Source organism: Balaenoptera acutorostrata, chromosome 15 (genome assembly GCF_949987535.1).
Source record: "Balaenoptera acutorostrata chromosome 15, mBalAcu1.1, whole genome shotgun sequence".
Lineage (NCBI taxonomy): Eukaryota > Metazoa > Chordata > Mammalia > Artiodactyla > Balaenopteridae > Balaenoptera > Balaenoptera acutorostrata.
The window spans coordinates 6,060,773-6,082,951 of NC_080078.1; the positions used below are offsets into that span (position 1 = coordinate 6,060,773).

At 39.4% G+C, this 22,179-nt stretch overlaps 1 protein-coding gene across 1 annotated transcript in view; it reads right to left on the reverse strand.

Annotated features, from left to right (window-relative positions):
• Nucleotides 1-15,985: 15,985 nt before the first annotated feature.
• The window catches only part of KPNA7 (karyopherin subunit alpha 7), a 48,157-nt gene continuing 41,963 nt past the window's right edge, over nucleotides 15,986-22,179 (reverse strand). Inside the window, exons 10-11 of the mRNA XM_057528813.1 lie at nucleotides 20,812-20,958; nucleotides 15,986-16,114 (exon numbers count right to left, since the gene is read on the reverse strand). Of these exons, the coding sequence (XP_057384796.1) occupies nucleotides 15,986-16,114; nucleotides 20,812-20,958 (276 nt within the window). The remainder of the gene's footprint in view (nucleotides 16,115-20,811; nucleotides 20,959-22,179) is intronic.

Consider the following 22,179-nt stretch of genomic DNA (forward strand, 5'->3'; position numbering starts at 1 on the left):
AATATCACAGCCGGGGTACTGACATTGATACAATCAAGTGATATTTAGATTTTCCCAGTTTTACTTATACTGATGTGTGTGTGTATTAAATTCTATACAGTTTTAACATGTGTAGGTTCAAGTATCCACCACCATGGTCAAAATACTGAACAGTTCCAATGCCACATGAATCCCTCATGTTGCCCTTTTATACCCACACCTTTTGTCCCACTCTCAACACCTGGCAACCACTAATCTGTCCTCCATTTTTAAATATTGTCAATTTTAAAACGTTACATAAATGGAATCATATAGAATGTAATCTTCAGGGATAGTTTTTTTTCATGCAGCATAATTCCCTGGGGAGTCATCCAGGTAGTTACGTGTATCAATAGTTCCCTCCTTTTTATTACTATGTAGTGTTCTACAGTATGGATGTATCACAGTTTGTTTAACCAATCACCCTTTGAAGGACACCTGAGCTAACTCCAATTTTTGGCTATTACAAATAAACTACTATGAACATTTGTGTACAGGTATTTACGTGAACAGAAGTTTTCATTCCTCTGGGATAGCTACCCTAGAGTATAATTGCTGAGTGATAAAGAAATTACATGTTCAGTTTTATAAGAAACTGCCAAACTCTTTTCCAGAGTGGCTGTAGCATTTCACTTACCTACCAGCAATGCTCCTCAGCATTCTTGCCAGCATTTGGTGTTGTTATTTTTCCTTTTAGCCATGCTGATAGGTGTGTCGTTGTTTTATGGCTGTGGAATTATTTGAGATATAGGTTATTTCTTCAAATAGATGCAGCCAAGTAATTAGGGGCAACTGCAGAAAAATAATTCCAAAGTCTTTCTTTAAAGATCATAGCTGAACCCCACAGTCTGTGTTCAGAAACAGGTAAGGTCATGAGTGAAAAGGAGAAAATAATTGAACTGCTATTATTCATTTAAAAAGGTAATTTTGTTTATAGAGTAGCTCCCACTTAGATGAGCAATGTTCTAATCAATTAAATTGATTATCCAAATAAAAGTAATTAAGACACTATTAAGAATATAATAAGCTCAATTAAAAAAATTCAGACATGACAATTTTATTAGAAATAAAAGAGATGTCCAAGGTTCTGGACTACTACTCTTTCAAGATTTTATGATTTCTATTGGTCCAGAAAAATAAGATTAAAAATTCTCTAAATTTGTTGTATCTCATCTATAATATACAGGCAACAATAACCAGAGAAATCAGCAAACCAAAGGAAATCCCAAGTAAGACCCTGAATCATTGTTTACTGGCTAAATATTTTTGCTTGTCTTATGACAAGCTTGGAGGAAGCTCTACTATATTCTAGGCCAGTGGTTCTCAAAAGTGTGGTCACCCGAGCAGCAGGGTCACCTGGGGACTGTTAGAAGTGCAAATTCTCAGGCACCACCCGCCTTAAGTGGCATCAAACTCAGGAGGTGAGCCCAACAGTCTGTGTTTGAACAAGTTCTCCAGGTGACTCTGATGCAAGCTCTTGTTTGAGAACCGCTGTGAAAGGCATCCGTTTACTTTCTATTGTCCTAACTAAAGGTAGAGGGCAGTGAGGTGCAAAAGTCCAAAACAGAGGTATGTTGGCCAGAATGTCCAAAACAACGCTAGGTAACATAAGCAAAATTGAGATTTATTACAAAAACTTCAGGGAGTCATAAAATCCTTGCTAGATTTTGTGATTAAACAATGGGCCATGATCAACACATCTGAACAGCCAAGGAGCAGATTCTTTTGTCAGAAACAGTGTGGCCAGGATGCCAGCCCTGCTCCCCTAGGAATTAATGCCATCTGTCCTTATTCTCAAGAATATAAGCTCTAAGAGAGTAACAGATGCAGAAAACAAACGTATGGTTACCAGGGGGGAGGGATAAATTGGGAGATTAGGATTGAAATATACACACTACTATATGTAAAATAGATAACTAATAAGGACCTACTGTATAGCACAGGGAACTCTACTCAATACTCCGTAATGGCCTATATGGGAAAAGAATCTTAAAAAGAGTAGATATATGTATGTGTATAATGGATTCACTTTGCTGCACACCTGAAACTAACATAACATTGTAAATCAACCATACTCCAATAAAAAATTTTTTAAAAAGATTATAAGCTCTAGAAGGAGTTCCCAGCTGGTTGAGTCTAAAGCAGGCCCCCTGCCCTGGCTGTCTGGGGACAGTGAGAAGGAAAAACGAAGCCCCTTTTACCTGCATAGTGGGAACTGGAGTGCTGCCTCCTGCCCAAACTATACACAGTAGGTTCTTTCTCCCTAATAGGAAGAGAACTGAACAGCCCCCAAAAGCCTAATGTCTGCCTCAGGAACACGAGGGGGAAGGAGAGCCAAAGATTAACATTCCCTCTTATTTGATTAAATGGATACCAATAATTTAGAGTTCGCTTTTTGATTCCCCAAGCACACACTGACTCATAGGAAGATGGAGACAGCCTAACAAGAAGAAAGGCAGTCCGTGATTTAAAACAAACTAGAGGGCTTCCCTGGTGGCGCAGTGGTTAAGAATCCCCCTGCCAGTACAGGGGACACGGGTTCGAGCCCTGGTCCGGGAAGATCCCACATGCTGCAGGGCAACTAAGCCCATGCGCCACAACTACTGAGCCCGCAAGCCACAACAATTGAAGCCCGCGCGCCTAGAGCCCATGCTCCGCAACAAGAGAAGCCACCACAATGAGAAGCCCGCGCAGCGCAACGAAGAGTAGCCCCCACTCGCTGCAACTAGAGAAAGCATGCGTGCAGCAACAAAGACTCAACGCAGCCAAAAATAAATAAATAAATTTATTTTTTTTTAAAAACTGGAAAATTCACGAATCACAGACTCGTGCTAACTATCCAAAAAGAGCTATAGCAGTGCCCTTCTGTGGCAAATATTAACCACATTTTCTGCTGGCAAGGAGGTGACCCAATTCCCCAGTCCTACAGATGTGCTTGACCAGTCACCAGATCATTGCTGTGTCCATTCTACACAGTGTTTAAATGAAACTCATCGGGAGATCTGGCGAGCCTCTAATGTTACCCTGATTGGGCAAAAATAGAAACAAGTGCAGATGAATGTGAGAAAGATTCCCTGAGTACCAAGAAAGGGGTGGGAGCTCTGCCTCATTATTTAAAGGCATTAATAAACAAATTAAGTTAATTTGGGGTTCTGGTTTGTGTGAGAGAGGGATGCTATATAACTACTAGCTTCTATTCCTGCTTAGCGAATGTGATAAAGATTTTCAAGGATCGCTATTTCAAACCCAGCTTCATCCCCTTTCGGGTGCCTGTCACAGCACTGTAGTATGCTGCAAACCAATACTGCATCCATCTACCCGTGCCTCAAGCCTACATCAATCCTGTATCTGCCTAAGATCTCCCTGGATGAATGGGGCTTAGCCCACATAATTGTTGTAAGACTTCCATTTTTCCTTCCCCAGAACTATATTTTAAAAACACTCTTGTCATTTGTATGCATCAATTTATAATACTAGTTCACTTTTCCTCTTTATTGTACTGTAGAATTGTAAGCATTTTTGTTTTATTTTTTAATTTTTTTTACAATGTGTTGATTTCTACTGTACAGCAAAGTGACTCAGTTATAAATATATATATTCTTTTTCATATTCTTTTCGATTATGGTTTAGCACAGGATATTAAATATAGTTCCCTGTGCTATACAGTAGGCCCTTGTTTATCCATTCTATATCTTATAGTTTAAGCAAACATTTATTAAGCCCCTCAGTGTACTAGGAAATGTGGTGATGTGCAAGGAATTTCTTTTTTTTTTTTTTTTTGCTGTTAAAAACATTTCTACTGTGAAATATGACACATTTATGGAAAAGTGAAACTCCTATGTCGTCACCACTAAATGAAGAAATAGAACATTGCCAGGCCCCAGAAGACACCTGAATTCACCCTCCCAATCCCAATCTCTCCCAGGCCCACTCCCCAGCTAACCACTCTCATGACTCTTAGGGTAATCATTTCTTTCTTTTTTTTTTATTCACAGTTTTATCAATTAAGTATGAATCCCTCAGCATACAATTTTCTTTTGCCTCTTTTTGGCCTTTCTGTAAGTGGAACCATCCAATATGTACTATTTTGCCTCTGTTTTTTTAATTCAACATCATGTTTTTGAGATTCATCCATCTTATTGTGTTATGGCTATAGTTCATTTATCTTTAGTGTTTGTATAGTATTTTGTTAGATGACTATATCTCAATTTATCCATTCATGGACATTCGTATTGTTCTAATTTGGGGCTAATATGAACATTATGTTAAATTGCATTTTGACTAATATGAACATTATATTAAATTGCACTTCCTGATTACTAATAGGTATTTCTTTGGCTATTTGGAATCCCTTTAGTGACGGGCATATTCAAGGTTGCGGGGGATTGGGGGGGTTTGTCCATTTTTTCTTTGGGATTTTCTGTCTTTCCTACTGATTTATAGGCATTCTTTATGTTATTTGGATATGAGTTCTCTGTCAGTTTTCTTTTTTCCAATCTTTTTGTTGTGGCAAAATACACATAATATAAGATGTACCATCTTAACCACTTTTAAGTGTAAAGTCAGAATATTGTGTTACATCACCATCCGCCATCTCTGGGGATCTTTTCATCTTGGAAAACTGAAACTGTATCCATTAAACAGTAAGTCCCTCATTTCCTCCCTCTCCCCCAGCTCGGCACCCACCATTCTACTTTCTGTCTCTGCGAATTTGACTATTCTAGTTATCTCATTTAAGTGGAATCATACAATATTTGTCTTTTTGTATTTAGCCTATTTCACTTAATGTCCCCAAGAAGGAGAACAGTATGGAGGTTCCTCAAAAAACTAAAAATAGAGCTACCATATGATCCTGCAATCTCACTCCTGGGCATGTATCTGGAGAAAACCATAATTGGAAAAGATACATGCACCCCAAGGTTCATAGCAGCACTATTGACAATAGCCAAGACATGGAAGTAACCTAAATGTCCATCAACAGAGGAATGGATAAAGAAGATGTGGTATATATATACATACATACAATGGAACATTGCTCAGCCATAAAAAAAGAATGAAATAATGCCATTTGCAGCAACATGGATAGTAAGTCAGACAGAGAAAGACAAATATCATATGATATCACTTATAGGTGGAATCTAAAAAAAATGATACAAATGAACTTATTTACAAAACGGAAACAGACTCACAGACATAGAAAACAAACTTACGGTTACCGAAGGGGAAAGGTGGGGAGGGGAGAGGGACAAACTAGGAATGTGGGAGTAACATATACACACTACTATATATAAAATAGATAAACAAGGACCTACTGTATAGCACAGGGAACTATACTCAATATTTTGTAATAACATATATATCTGTAAATAACTGAATCACTTTGCTGTACACCTGAAGTTAATACATTGTAAATCAACTATACTTCAATCAATCAATAAAAAACAAAAAAAATTCATCTATGTTGTAGCATGTGTCGGAATTTCCTTCCTTTTTAAGGCTGAATCATATTCCATTGTATGGATAGACCACACTTTGCTTATCCATTCATCTGTCCGTGGACACTTGGGTTGCTTCCACGTTTTAGCTACTGTGAATAATGCTGCTATCATGGGTGTACAAATATCTCTTCAAGATCCTTTTTTCAATTCTTTTGGGTAGATACCCAGAAGTGGAATTGCTGGATCATATGGTAATTCTATTTTTAATTTTTGAGGAACCACCATACTGTTTTCCATAGCAGCTGTACCTTTTTACATTACCACCAACAGTGCCCAAGGGTTTCAACTTCTCTACATCCTGGCCATCACTTGTTATTTTCTGGGTTTTTGATAGGAGCCATCCTAGTGGGTGTGATGTGGTATCTCAGTGTGGTTTTGATTTGCATTTCCCTGGTGATTCATGACATTTAGCATCTTTCCATGTGCTTGTTGACCATTTGTATATCTTCTTTGGAGAAATGTCTATTCAAGTCCTTTGTCTGTTTTTGAATCGGGTTGTTTGGCAAGGGATTTTAAAAGGTCCATTAGCTATGGTCCCTGCATTTTGTGGCTCACCTCTAGTAGTGGAGACCATCACAGAAGCGAATCATTCAAACAATGTATAAATGAGACAGAAGAGCCAGACTGAAGGCTTCCCTTTCTCGAGGACACCAGTATGCTGTGGTTTTCAGTGGAGAAAGGGAAAGGTCAGCTGCTTCACCTGGATGCACGTGGAGGGTGACTTGTTTGTTTTTACCTCGTATCTTAAGTAGCAAGTTTCTAAAGAGGCTCAAAAATTGTCAGTGATTAACTCAGAAGCATCATCAATTTAAATAAACTTGGGAGGTATGGTTGGTAACTTTATTTCTCATAAGGCAGCCCCCCAACATTTGCTTCTTTTTAAAAGGCTTGAGCAGCTTTCTCAACAAGCCACGTCTATTTCTGCCATGAATTTTCATCTCAGGTTGTCCCTTAGAGGTATAATCAATGTAGACGTTGCAATTTGCTCAGAGAGCAAAGTCTGTGATGTCTTAACTGAGCACAGGACAAGGCTGTCATACTTCTCTTTTAAAAGTGAGAGTCCTTGGAATCAAGTGGGAAAACAGTTTGATTTTCGCTCTGGAAAGTACGCGCTGCAAAGAAAACAGACTGCCCTTACTGCAGTTGAATTTATGGATTCTGGTTAGATTCTCAACTCATGGATGAAAATTAAGAGACTTGAATGTTATCCTAAATAAACCACATTGCATCCAGATGGAATGTTTTGATAATAATGGGCTGGTCTTAGGAGAAGCTTGTGTTGGAAAAAGGGTGAGGCTAAGTATCATTAGAGATGTTTCATGGAACCCATCTGGCTGACACATCCTTTCCCTGAAGGAGTTTCCACCCCATGAATGCAATCCTTTGCAGAATACTTCGTATCTAAGTGGGTGGGATAAGAGGGTGAGAGGGGATGGGTGCCAACAGTGAATGACTTAGGAAAGCTATGAACCTGCCATTGGCCTGGAATATGGTATTTGGGTAGCACTAGATTGTTTTCCAAAGAGCTATTTCTCTTCTACTGGGAAGACCTGGCCTGGAAGCTCAAAGAAAGAGTTGCTGCTTTGGCCCCTGATCACTCAGATGAGAAAACTCCTGTGTTTTTTCTTTGTTGCTGTTGCTGTTTTGGTTTTTTGTTTGTTCGTTTTGCTGCACACAGCTTGCGGGATCTTAGTTCCCTGACCAGGTATTGAACCCGGGCCCTCAGCAGTGAAAGAGCCAAGTTCTAACCACTGGATCGCCAGGGAATTCCCACTCCTCGGGTTTTGATAGAAGAGTACTTTTAGTTCAGAAGCCAGATTTATGGCCATGGGCAAAGAGAAAGCCCATGTCTACAGTCTACCAGGGTTATTAGAGTGACTACGCTCCTCAGAAATCCTTCTAGAGGAATCCCATGAAAATCACTTTCTAGCCTCCTTTGGATTCTAATTTCTTGATCACCCCAACATTTCTTTCCCCACCTTTCCTCAAAACTAGAGACTTGCCACGAATTGTTTAACAATCATCAGAGTTTCCTTCCCTCAAAATGCGTGGAGAACTAAAAACCCAAGGCATATAAGAACCAGGATAAACCCCAGGGCTATTAAGTCCCTGGCAATCACCACGTTAGGCAGATGAGCTGGATCAGACTTGGTATCAGCAGAGTGGGTTTAAATATTCCCCTGTTTGCTGGCTGTGGGATCCTGGGTGATTCCCTTAAATCTCTGAGCTTCAACTTCTTCATCTATAAAATAGATACAACACCAATATCATACTGTTATTATCAGCATTACCGGTATGGAAGATGTCTATAAAAATACTCTGTTAAGGTGTCCTGTGATTGTTCTTAATCTAGGGGTATTTGTGTCTAAACCTGCAAGCTTCCAGAGAGGGATTTTGGTTTCCTAAGTGTATTTATGTAACTGAATGTGCAGGTAATGACCAGGACTTTATAAACAATAAAAATTCCCCTAATTTTTAATAATTGTTAAATGTTATGATTCTCTGCCCCCTCCCCCCACCACACACAAAGAAAACCATTTTAAAGGTTTTCTAAACAATCACATTTTTCAAAGACAAGCAAATCAGGGATTTGGAATATTTTCCCAATTATGATTCACCCAAACTGAGTGAAAGGGTGTTTACTTTGGAGGAGAGACGCTTACACTCTAAAGTGCCTTTTTATTACTGGTAACTCCCAACTTGTTCATCAGACTTTCATTGTATGTAGTTGTGCCTCAGGAATCTAGGACTCAAATCCATATTCATGCGACACACCAGGAGATCACACAATTCTAATGTCTTTGAGGTTTTTAAATTTTTAATTATTACTAAAAAAACCGCCCATGACAAAATTGGGACTCCTGTCTATCTCCCACCAGAGGTTAGCAGTTTGGTGACTAGTCTCCCAGAATTTTTTTCTATACTTATGCTACCAGATATATAATATTCTTACAAATAATAACATATATATATATACACACTGGTATTTCTTGATTCACCACCAGTTTAAGACTTCATCTTGTCCATCAACAGATGAATGGATAAAGAAGATGTAGTACACACAGGCATGCGCGCGCGTGTGTATGCTCGCAATGGAATACTACTCAGCCATAAAAAATGAAATTTTGCCATTTGCAGAAACACAGATGGACTTGGAGGGCATTATGCTAAGTGAAATAAGTCAGCCAGAGAAAGAAAAATACTGTACGACATCACTTATATGTAGAATCTAAAAAATACAACAAACTAGTGAATATAACAAAAAAGAAGCAGACTCACAGATACAGACAACAAACTGGGGGGGGAGGGGGCAAATAGGGGTGGGGGAGTCAGAGGTGTAAACTGCTGGATGTAAGATAGGCTACAAGGATGTGTTGTACAACATGGGGAATAGAGCCAATATTTTGTAATAACTGTAAATGGAGTATAACCTTTAAAAATTGTACAAAAAATTTTAAAATTTTTTTTAAAAGACTTCATCTGTTGACTCCCGATCATGAAAGATGGGGAGCTAGGTAGCTAGCACTTCCCTCCTCCTGCCCCCACTTTTGTAGTTACTGTTTTCAGTTCTTCTATTTGTCCTTTGAAATATATTTTTTTGAACCTGTCTTTGCTTTTCAATCAGTCAGCCTGAAACACGTGATCCCTCCAAGTTAGATGAAGGAAGATGTTGGTACTCTACCGTCTGCTCCACTCCTCTACATCCCCACCTGCATCTTTTTTTTTTAATTAATTAATTAATTAATTTTTGGCCACACCCCGCAGCATGCGGAACTTCCCACAACAAGGGATCGAACCCCTGTCCCCTGCACTGGAAGCACAAAGTCTTAACCACTGGACCACCAGGGAAGTCCCCCAACTGCATCTTTTGTCTGCTGAACTTTGATAGTGTCAAGGACAACATTCACCATCTCTTCTGCATGCAGAGTTACTTGCCTGTTTTGTCTGTTGGTTTCATGAGTTGTTTCAGAATCAAGATCAAAATCACACCACATCTTGTTTGCTTCACATTTGACCATGAGTTTCTTACACAATTTTTCCCGTTGTTTCTAATTGCCTTACTTACTTTCTTCTTATTGATGAGAAACAGACATATTTTCTTCATCATGTCATTAACATCATCTGGCTTCTTAGTCATCCTGTCTATTACGTGGATCTATTTCATTCCTCTTGTTGAAGCCATTCTACCTGAAGGTCTCTGCCTTTCTGTTCTAATATGGCACAAAGAGCTTTCCAGCTTCACTCCATTAACTCTTATCCTGGGATTCCTTTGAATTGGAATTCTGGGTTGGTTCCACCATTTTTTTGTATCTTATGTCTTGCTCTTTTTCTGGTGGGGGTTGGAGATAGATTGTTTTCATCCTTTTCTGAAAGAGTACATTCTCAAACAGCTTTGTTAGTATTTGAAAGGTAATCCCGAGATAGATTGTTTTCATCCTTTTCTGAAAGAGTACATTCTCAAATAGCTTTGTTAGTATTTGAAAGGTAATCCCTCTGAGTTTATATCTGAAAATATGATTATGCTTTATATGGCTACAGAATTCTCGATTCTAAGTAATTTTCCCTCAGAACTTTGAAGGCATTTTTCCATAATCTTCTAGCATTCTGTGTTCCCAGAGAGAAATCTGATGTTAGTCTGATTCTCATTCTTTTGAAGGTAACATTTTTTCTTTCTGGAAATTTTTAGGATCTTCTGTTTATTCTCAGCACTCTGAAATTTCACAGCATTGAATGTAGGTATTGGTCTTTTTCTTATTTATTCTGCTTGGCATCCAGTGAGCCCTTCAACCTAGAGATTCCTTCAATTCTGATAAGTTTTCTTTTATGATATCTCTGGTAATGTCTTTCCCTGTGTTTTCTCCTTTGTCTTTTTTTTTTGGAACTCCAGGTACTCAGATGATGGGCCTCCTGAATTGATCCTGTCTCTTATTTTTCTGCCAACTTTTTCATCTCTCTGTAACTTTCTGGTCAGTATTCTGAAAGATTTCCTTATCTTTATCTTCAAACCATTCTCTTGAATTTTTTTTCCTGGCAATCATTCAATTTCTCAGATTGTTCCTGGTTCATAGCATCTTCTTGTTTTATGGCTGCAATATCTAGCTTCTCAAACCTGTTGAGAATATAAATTAGAGATTTAATTCCCCCTACCTTCTCTGAGTTATATGTCTTCTAGCAAAAGTTGTTGTTTCATTCACCTTGGCCTTTCTCTTTCATCATGCTGATTTTCTTCTTGTGCTTGATCATGCAAATTTAAGAACAGGAGCCTGGGTTAATTTTTCTGAAGAGTTGGTTCAGATTTCTTATATATATACATCTATGTGTTCCCATTAGGATTCTCCCATGAATAGATTAGCTGACTGGGTGTGATAAAAGGTTTCATGACCAGCAGGTGAGTAAGAAGAAAGTCATTCTGATTCTTGATCTTTTGTACATGATTTATTTTTACTCTCTGGAAATTTGTAGGATCTTTTCTTTTACCAGAGTTTTGAAATTTCACAGTGATGTGCTTTAGGCATAGGTTAGTTTTCATGCATTTTTCTGGACCCCTCGCTGGATCCTTTAAGTTTGGAAATGTTTTCTTCTGCTTTGGGAAATACTCGAATTATTTCTGTGATAATTTTCTTTTCTCTATTTTTTCATTCTCTACTTCTGGAATAGCTCTATTCAGATTTTGGACCTCCTGGATTCCAAGATTTATATAACCTTTTTTATTTTATCTTCATCATTTTGCCCTACTTTATGAGAGATTTCCTCAACTTCATCTTCCAACCCTACTGTTGAGCTTTTCATTTCTACTATGTATTTTTAATTTCTAAGAGTACTTTTTGTTCTTGGGTTTTTAAAAATAGCATCCTATTTTTGCTTCCTGGAAGCAATAGCTAATCTCTTGAGTATACTAATGATACCAGGATTGTTTAATTTTTTTTCTTTGTATGACTTTTCTTCCAAATCTCCTACCAGTGCTATTTGTTTTGCCTCTATTATGTCAAAGACCTTCCTCAAATGTTTGATGATTCCTGGTGGCCCTTGGCCTGTTCATTTAAGAGTGAGGTACTAAAAAGCTGATCGGAAGCTCTGAGACCCTGGGATAATCTGACTGGTTGTTTCCTTGTGGAGCCCACATCAGTGTCTTTAGGTCTTTTCTCTTGGGGTGGTCAGATTTCCCAGAGAAGGATCTTCTAGTCTCCTACCTGGAGGATCTACACCTGGCTGAGAGCATTCCATTTACCCAGTGGGGTGTGGGGATGAGGGGGTGCTCACTGTTCCCTATGTAATTTATTTAATTCCCCTGCATTCAGCATGATAAATCTGCTTTCAACATTGCCCAATGTATTCTAGTACAAAGACCTTTTTTACCCAATTGAGAAAACTTCCAATTTACTGCCAGGGGAAGGGGCAGATGATCAGCCCCCTGGAGTAAGAGGACATAATGGTTTCTTTTTAACTTTTAATTATGGAGAACTTCAAATATCCACACAGGGCAAAAAAACCCCAGAATACTATAATAACTACCCCTACCATGGACCCATCACCAGCCATCACCACATTGCCAGATGCACAAAATATATTTCTTTTACTTCCCTTATCCATATTACTTTGAAACAAATTCCAAAAATCATTGCATCTGTAATCATTCAGTACATATCTCTTTAAAATGACATTTTAAATTAACATAACCCTAATATTAAACCTAAAAAATTAACAATTCTTTAATATCAAACCTCAATTCAATGTTCAAGTTTCCAATGTCTCAAATGTCCAATGTGTTTTATTTTTACATTTGTTGTAATCAGAATACAAATAATACAAATACACATTCCAGCTGGTCAATATGTCTTTTATAGGTTCCCTCAACGTGCAATTTTTTTTTAATAAATTTATTTATTATTTATTTATTTATTTATGGCTGCGTTGGGTCTTCGTTGCTGCATGCAGGCTCTAGCTGCGGCGAGCGGGGGCTGCTCTTCATTGCGGTGCGCGGGCTTCTCATTGCAGTGGCTCCTCTTGTTGCAGAGCACGGGCTCTAGGCACACGGGCTTCAGTAGTTGCAACATGTGGGCTCAGTAGTTGTGGCTCGCGGGCTCTAGAGCGCAGGCTCAGTGGTTGTGGCGCACGGGCTTAGTTGCTCCGCGGCATGTGGGATCTTCCTGGACCAGGGCTCGAACCCGTGTCCCCTGCACTGGCAGGCGGATTCTTAACCACTGCGCCACCAGGGGAGCCCTCAACGTGCAATTTTTTATTTGAAATTTATTAAATGAGGAAACTGAGTTGTCTGTCCTGCAGAGTTTCTTCCAGTCTGGATTTTGCCGATGGCATATCTGAAGGGCAGCTTCACATTTTCCTCTGTCCTCTGGATTTCCTGTAAATTGGTAGTTGGATCTAGATGCTTCTTTCTAATGTTCTCTCTTCAAGTCTACCGGTTCTTTCCTCTGTCTCCTCCATTCTGCTGTTGAGCCCATCGAGTAAAGTTTTAGTTTCAGTTATCGTATTTTTCAGTTCTAAAATTTCCATTTGGTTCTTCTTCATCTCTTCTTTTTCTTTGCTGAGACTTCATGGGCTCCAGGCTATCACCTAAATGAGGTCTTTTAAAATGCGAACACATGGTAGCGTGGCAGAGTATGTTAGCCAGCCTCCAAGGTGGCATCTGGTGATCCCTGTCTCCTGGTCTTCACACACCTGTGTAGCCCCTCCCACTTTCTATGAGGGTTCGTTTGTATAACCAACAGCAGATGGCAGGAGGGATGCTATATCCCTTCTGAGATTAGGTTATAAAGGTCTGTAGCTTCTGTCTTGGGCATTCTCTCTTTTTTTCTCCCATGCACACACCCTCAGATCACTTGTTCTGGAAGAAGCAAGCTGCCCTGCAGTCAGGTGGTACCCAAGGCCCTGCTCTGCCCCTTACTGAAAGATGCAAGACAAATTAGATAACCTTGTGAGCTCCAGTTTCTTTACTTGGAAATTGATCATTTTTGCCTCACCTACTTCTCAGGTCATGAGTCTCATGTAAAATAAAATACATGAAAACACTATATGACTATTAACTTATCTAATCCTTATTTCACAGATGAAAACCTGAAGACCAAAGGAACGAGAAGAATTGACGGGTGAGGCACAAAGAGAGCAGAGGATTTAGAAAAGGAGCCAGGTCTGGAGTCCAGAGCTTGTGACTTCAAGTCCAGTTATCGTCTCTGCTATGCCTAAAGGGTCACGTGCTATTATGGTTAAACAGTCACTCCACGTGTCAGAAAAACAGCAGATGAATTATGGATCGTACGTGGTTAACCACGAGACTGACATTTCTTCTACGGTATATAACAAATTGGGGGTAAATGCATGAGGGTCAGAGTTTTTCCGTTCAGCTTTTACATCGTGAAATTGACAGAGCCAGTTATTCCTTCCTTCCTGTCTGTTTCTATGCCAGTTACCGCAACATGCCTAGTCCAAGCATGCGGGCATCCAGCCAGAAGGTGACTAACACCATCTCTTTGCACCCAAACCATGTACAATAGGCAAATAACTCCTGTATTTAAAACCCTGCTAGACAAGTTGGTATCAGTATCTTTAAATTATAAATACTCCTTTGTTGTGCAATTTTAGTAAAGAATAGCTGAGAGAAAAGAGGCTAACAGTTAAGAGCCAGCAAGGCCAGACCATTTGGGCCACAGTGACTAACCTTGACAGGGCTTCAAACTATTTTTAATTAAATTTTTTTTCTCTCAAAGAAGTATTTTTGTAAGCCACCTCACCTTCTGCCTTCCCCTCTGATAGGGGGGAAAAGTGATGTTTTAAAATGCTGAAAAAATCTGATCCAAATCAGGTTAAAAAAAAAAAAAAAAAGGGAGGGGTATGTTGACTCAAACTGGAAGGGAAACTGCAAACATAAAACTAGTTGTGCTGGGGACCCTGGTCGGGGAACTAAGACCCCACATGCCGCGTGGTGTGGCAAAAAAAAAAAAGTTGTGCTGGAGTGGAAGGATTATCTTTTTTCCCATTCTTAGTTTTGTCTTTCAGTTTTTAAAGTATATTTATATATAATAGATAAGATATTATATATACACTAGTACTATATTTGATATATAATTTATATATTTTTTGCATATTTTTAACTTAAAAATTCAAATTTTATACACTATCTTGACAGAATGAGATGTAATAGAGCTTTTGGATTTAAATAATAACTAGTTATGGTTTAGTTTTTCACTCTTCATGTGTGTCAGTTAAGATTCTTTCAGTTGCAAGCAACAGAAACTAACTATAGCTACTTTAAAAAAGACAATCTAGGGAATTCCCTGGTGATCCAGTGGTTAGGACTCAGCGTTTCCACTGCCGTGGCCGGGGTTCAATCCCTGGTCAGGGAACTAAGATCCTGAAAGCCGCGTGGTGCAGCCAAGATATATATCTCTCTCTATATAAGACAATCTATGGGAGGAATATGGGAGAATGTATAGGACCAAAGGGGAGCCTTGGAGAAGCAGGAAGCAGGCAACCACTGAGAACATCCACTCCACTGAGTGCAAAGCCTGGCCGCTGAAGCAAACACTTCCCAACTCTCTGTTTCTTCTGGGATCAATCCCTGGGTCTCAGATTCAAGGTCCTCAGAGAGTGAGATTCTGCTTAGCCAAAGGTGTGCCCAACTAGGAGGTCCTGAGCTGATGAACAAAAGAGGGAGTTGAGAGGAATCTCCCAGGTCCCCTCCATTTCCATGTGGGAGAGCAGAACCCTTAGAGGATCCCATCCCCCCAACACGGCCCTCAGCAGCTGGCGGAGTCACCCCAAAAGGAGACGAGGATACTGAGTGGAAAGCCCAGTGTCCACTGAATCATAGGTTTGTTCTCACCACTGGATGAGAATCTTGTGAGACCACGAACTGCCTTCCAGCCATATTTTGGATGGACACCCACACATCTTTCCTCCTTACCTCTCAAGGACCAGCAAAGGCCGTGCTTTGGGCATGACATTTCCGTGTGACGCTTTAGAGCAAAATATAACTTGATTTAATCTCTACACTCACATCATACAGATCGAGTCCAATCCTCCTTTAAACATACCCCACATCCATTCCCACATCACCTAGTACTGTGTTTCTAGGTCTTTCCCATCCCAGTCACTCTCTCCCTTTGACCACTGCCCACTCAGCTCTCCTTGAAAAATGTCCTATATTAACAGGCATTACATGACAAGGAAAAGGGAAGGGGGCCCACAGTCAAATAAATATAAGAAATACTGGTTAAACTGCAACTCAAAGTTTGTCTAGGTAGCTATAGACCATCCTACTCTGAAGATCTTCCTTGAAGATCCTGAAAGGCAACCACTAAACCACATGTTCTTAGGAGATGGAGTCCACGTGGCTTTAAAGTATAAGTGGTTTAACTGCATTTTTGATAGATGGAGGTGAAAGTGTGGAAAATTTTATTATCATTCAAGTTTTAAAAGCTTTATACCTGTGGTACACCAAGGGGAAGGGGTTCTTAAAGAAGTGACTCTTTGGGTCTGGTCCCTGGTTTAGGAGTTGTGGAGCTTTGGTATGTGTTTGTTAAGTGCTTTAAGAATTCATGATCTTCGTCCCGGGCTGGTAAGTTTGTGCCAGTTTCTTCTTCCTTCAGGGGAGAAGAGACACTGTTATACCTCCAGGCTCTCAGCACATTATTCCTGCACAACTGACTCCTTCACATCTTCTGTGGATTAGAATTTGCTCTGTTAGACTTGAGGCTCCCTCAGAGGAGAGACCAAAGGAGAGAAGCATTGAACTATTGCTCAGGATGGACCTTAAATGCAGTTTGTGCGTGTGGTGAAACATACATCCCGTAAAATTTACCCTTTTTCACCACGAAGTAGAAAATTCAGTGGCATTACTTCGCCACCACCACCATCTGTCTCCAGAGCTTTATCATCATTTCAAACCAAAACTCTGTACCCATTAAACAACTCCCCGTTCCCATCTCCCTCCCAGCCTCTGGCAACTACCCTTTTATTTCCTGTCTCTATGAATTTGACCACTCCAGGTCCCTCATGTAAGTGGAATCACACAGTATTTGTCCTTTTGTGTCTGGCTTTTTTTTTTTTTTTTTGGCCGCACCGCATGGCACGTGGGATCCAGTTCCCCCAACCAGGGATCAAACCTGCGCCCCCTGCATTGGAAGGGCAGAGTCTTAACCACTGGACCTCCAGGGAAGTCCCCTGTGTCTGGCTTATTTTTAAAAGCAGTTTCGCTATAGAGAACATTAACCTTACATTGAGTTAAGGGTATGATAGGTGTAGCAATTGCTTCTAGATCAGAAGTCTTTAACTTGGAGCCCTTGGAGGAGTCCTCAGGAGCCGTCTCCCTTTTGAGGGATGAGTTTCCTAATTACAAGGTTTTCTTAGGAGCCTTTAATCCAGAAGATGTTAATCACTGTTCTGGGTCTTCTCTGCTCTGAGAGCACCCTCTTGGTCCCAAACTAAGATTAGCTGCCGCTCATTACGAAGAGCTACCAATCTGGTCATATTTACTGTATGGCTCTGGATTTTGCTAATGACTCAAGTTTGACACCTAACAGAGTGTAAACCCCTAGTCCCATGTTTACCTGGCCACTTAGGAACTTTGATCTCACCTTCCTCATATGAAAAATATCTAATGGAAAACTACAAAGAGTCAATGAATCTACGACAAAGGAGGCGAGACTATACAATGGGGAAAAGACAGCCTCTTCAATAAATGGTGTTGGGAAAACTGGACAGTTACATACAAAAGAATCAAACTGTACTACTTTCTCAAACCATATACAAAAATAAACTCAAAATGGATTAAAGATTTAAATATAAAACCTGAAACCATAAAACTTCTGGAAGAAAACATAGACACCAGTCTTAGTAATATTTTTTTTTTTGGATAGGTGTCCTCAGGCAAGGGCAACAAAAGCAAAAATAAACAAATGGTACTATAGAAAATGAAAAAGCTTTTTGCATAGCAAAGAAAACTACCAACAAAATGAAAAGGGCTGCCTACTGGATGGGAAAAGATATTTGCAAATGATATATCTGATATGGGGTCAATATCCAAAATATACAAAGAACTCATACAACTCAGCAGCAAAAAAAAAAACCTGATTAAAAATGGGCAGAGGAACTGAATAGACATTTTCCCAAAGAAGACATACAGATGGGCAACAGGCACACGAAAAGATGCTCAGCATCACCAATCATCAAGGAAATGCAAATCAAAACCACAGTGAGGTATCACCTCACACCTGTCACAGTGACTATTACTAAAAATACAACAAATAAAAAGTGTTGGCGAGGGTGTGGAGAATAGGGAACCCTCGTGCACTGCCGGTGGGAATGTAAGATGGTGCAGCCACTGTGGAAAAGAGTGTGGAGGTTCCTCAAAAAAATTAAAAACAGAACCACCATATGATACAGTAACTCCACTCCTGGGTATATACCCAAAGAAAATGAAGACACTAATATGAAAAGATACATGCATCCCAATGTTTATAGCAGCATTATTTACAATAGCCAAAATATGGAAGCAACCTAAGTGCCCACTGATAGATGAATGGATAAATAAGATATGAGATATATATATATATATATATATATATATATATATATATATATATATATATATATATATATATGTACACACAATGGAACATTACTCAGCCATAAAAAGAATGAAATCTTGCCATTTGCAACAACATGGATGGACCTAGAGGGCACTGTGCTAAGTGAAGTAAGTCAGACAAACACAAATACTGTGTGATTTCACTTATATATGGAATCTAAAAAGCAAAACAAACACAACAGAAACAGAGTCATAGGTAGAGAGAACAAACAGGTGGTTGCCAGAGGGAAGGGGGGTGAAAGAAATAGGTGAGGGAGATTAAGAGGTACAGACTTCTAGTTATAATATAAATGAGTCATGGGTATGAAATATACAGTATGGGGAATATAGAATATGTAATATCTTTGTATGGCAACATACGGTAACTAGACTTACCTTGATCATTTCCTATACATTTAAAAAGGTATAGAAATATCAAATCACTATACTGTGTATCAGGAACTAACGTAGTGTTATAGGTTAATTATACTTCAAAAACAAGCAGACTCATAGAAAAAGAGATCAGATTTGTGGTAACCAGAGGTGGGGGGGTTGGAGGGGAAGGCAAATTGGATGAAGGCGGTCAAAGGGTAAAAACTTCTAGTTACAAGATAAATAGTTATCAGGGATGTAATGTGCAACATAAGTAATATAATTAACACTGCTGGGACTTTCCTGGTGGTGCAGTGGTTAAGTATCTGCCTGCCAATGCAGGGGACACGGGTTTGATACCTGGTCCGGGAAGATCCCACATGCCGCACAGCAACTAAGCCCGTGTGCCACCACTACTGAGCCTGCACTCTAGAGCTCACAAGCCACAACTACTGAAGCCCGCATGCCTACAGCCCGTGCTCCGCAGCAAGAGAAGCCACCACAATAAGAAGACCATGCACCACAACAAAGAGTAGCCCCCGCTCGCTGCAACTAGAGAAAGCCTGTGTGCAGCAACAAAGACCCAACGCAGCCAAAAATACATAAATTAATAAATAAATAAATTAATTAAAAAGACACTGCTGTGTGTTATATACGCAAGTTGTTAGAGTAAATCTTAAGAGTTCTCATCACAAGGGAAAAAATTTTTTCTTCTATTTCTTTTATTTTATACCTATGATATGATGGATGTTCACTAAACTAATTGTGTTAATCATTTCATGATGTATGTACATCAAATCATTATGCTGTACACCTTAAAGTTATACAGTGCTCTATGTCAATTATATCTCAAGAAAACTGGAAGAGAAAAACCACAATGGGATACCACTTCATACCCATTAAAATGGCTATGATCAAAAAACAAAACACAAGAAAACAAACAAACAAAACAACAACAACAAAAAGAAACAGAAAACAAGCGTTGGTGAAGATGTTGTAAAATGGGAACCTTTGTGTGTTGATGTAAAATGGTACATACACTATGGATAACAATATGGTGGTTCCTCAAAAATGAAAAACAAAATTACCATATGATCCAACAATTCCACTTCTGGGTATCTACCCCAAAGAGATAAAAGGAGGAATTCGGACATACTTGTACTCCCATATTCATAGCAGCATTATTCATAATAGCCAAAAGGACAACCCAAGTGTCCATCAATGAATAGATGAACAAAATGTAGTATATCCATACAATAGAGTATTATTTAGGCTTAAGGGGGGAAATTTTGACAAATGTTACAGCACAGATGAAACTTGAAGACATTATGCTAAGTGAAAAAAGCCAGTCACAAAAGGACAAATACCATACGAGTCCTCTTATGAGGCACTTAGTAGTCAAATTCACAGAGACAGAAAGTAAGATGGTGGTTACCAGGGCCTGGCGGGGAGTGGGGGGGGGGGCTGGGAAACGGGGCATTTATTGTTTAATGGGGACAGTTTTCATTTGGAAAAGTTCTGGAGATGGACGGTGGTGATGGTTGTGTAATAGTGTGAAATGTACCTAATGCCAGTGAACTGTACACTTAAAAATGATTTACACGGTAGGGACTTCCCCAGCCAAAGAAATTAACACATTGTAAATCATCTATACTTCAATAAAAAAATTAATTAAATTAATTAAAATTAATCTAGTGATTAAGACTCTGCCTTCCAGTGCAGGGGCTGCGGTGTGATCCCTGGTCAGGGAACTAAGATCCCACATGCTGTGGGGTGTGGCCAAAACTTAAAAAAAAAAAAAGATTTACATGGTAAATTTTATGTTACACATGTTTTACTATAATAAAAAGTTTTTTAAAAGTATCTAATGCTCTCTGATCATTATTCCCTGCTCCTGCAGGAATTTTGGGAGACTTTTGTAGAGTTCATTCCCAATCAACATATTCTGGAAAGAGACAAAATGCAGTAAGTAGCAAAAAGGTTGTTCAAAAGCTGGGCCTGCCTTCATTGTTTGTATTTCTCAGTACAAAGTCACTTTAGTATCATACTCCTTTCTTCCCCCTCTCCCTCCCCCAAGAGAGGCAAGTAGGGGAAAACAAAAACAAAAACAAGAGTGAAATTCTACACCAGAGGCAGCAGGACAAACTTCTATGAGATTAATGGGTCTAGAACAGCTTCCAGAAGCCAGGAAGCTGCCACTCAAAAGTGGCCTGGATAACATGGATGGGGAGAAACTCAGGGCCAAGTCATGAGAGAAGTCCACCTGTCCATCACCCACCTCCCAGGAACAGCTCAGGTACCTGCCAGGTGATCACCTGCCCAGGAGGTCTGGGCACTTACCTCACAGAAGTGTCTCTCAGTAATGTTCAGAGCAGTCAGGGCAATCTGATGGTTCTCGTGAAGTTGCAAAGCCTCAATTCTATCAATCCCACCGAGTCCTTCTATCAGCAGACACATGTTTTCCTTCTGAGAAATCTTCTCTGCTGCCTGTGGGCCGTAGAAGAGTGAGACTCTGCACCAAAGCCCTTAGGACGTGGGGCTTCACCTCAGCAGAATCGGACGAAAGCCACCCGTTCCAGAATGGGCAGTTGCAGTGTTATTTTCCCAGACTGATTTAAAATTGCATTGTCTTCCTCTCATTTTGGATATATGTCATCTGTCTATTGAGGTTTATCTTCACTGCACAAAATACAGTATTTTTTTTTTATTTTTATTTTTTGCTGAATATGCCATCATCTATATATCCATCACTGAACACTATTTGGTAGGTATCTCCCTTCTAATTGATGGAGATTGTTTTAAAAACAGAGAAAAGAATGTTCAAGTGAAGCTATGTAAATGCAGATGTTCTGGCCCTGCACTCCCTGGAAAGCCTTGAGGGGTCGGGCAGGAGACCCCGGGCGACACAAGCCACACCATGGCAACTGATGAGGTCCCTGGAAACAAATGATGTGATTTGATTTAATCCAATGCTGATCATTGGATTTCTCACGCATGGGTATTCACTCACTCAACATTTGTACATATACTACAGGCAAGGCACACAAAACTAGAAATAAAGGTAGGATTTAGAGAAAGCCTTTTCATAACTCACACTATCAGGGGAGACAATAATTGCTGTAGTATAGAAAGTATAATATCCTGGGATAAACCATACTGGAAAAGAATATAAAAAAGAACATATATATGTGTATAACTGAATCACTTTGCTGTTCAGCAGAAATTAACACGTAAATCATCTATACTTCAATAAAAAATTAATTAAAAAAAGAAAGTATAATAAATGATCAGAGTTTTAATTTATAGAAAGAAGATGTGCACAAGAGGCTTGGAAAGTATCAAGTTCTTCATGGATAATACGGTGCCAGGGTCCATCACAGGGTAACAGCATCCCCAAGAGAAGGAATGGCCAGGACAAAGCTGTGAGGGAATAAGTGTTGCATGTTTAGAGAAAAGGGAGTAGTCCAGCTAAATAGAATATTTGGGGGAAGTGGAGAGAGAGAAAGAAACAACTTTGGCATCCTATAGGGTTCTGCTGACTATTTTGTGAACAGTAATAAAAACAAACGAACAAAAAACCCAAACCTTCCTATGGATCAAATTAAATATTGTTTAGGCCATAATTTATCTGATGAGAGTTTGCACTTTTATCTAAGCCTTGATACCTTCTAGTCCTATCTGTACATCCAAAATGAGCTCTTGGCTTTC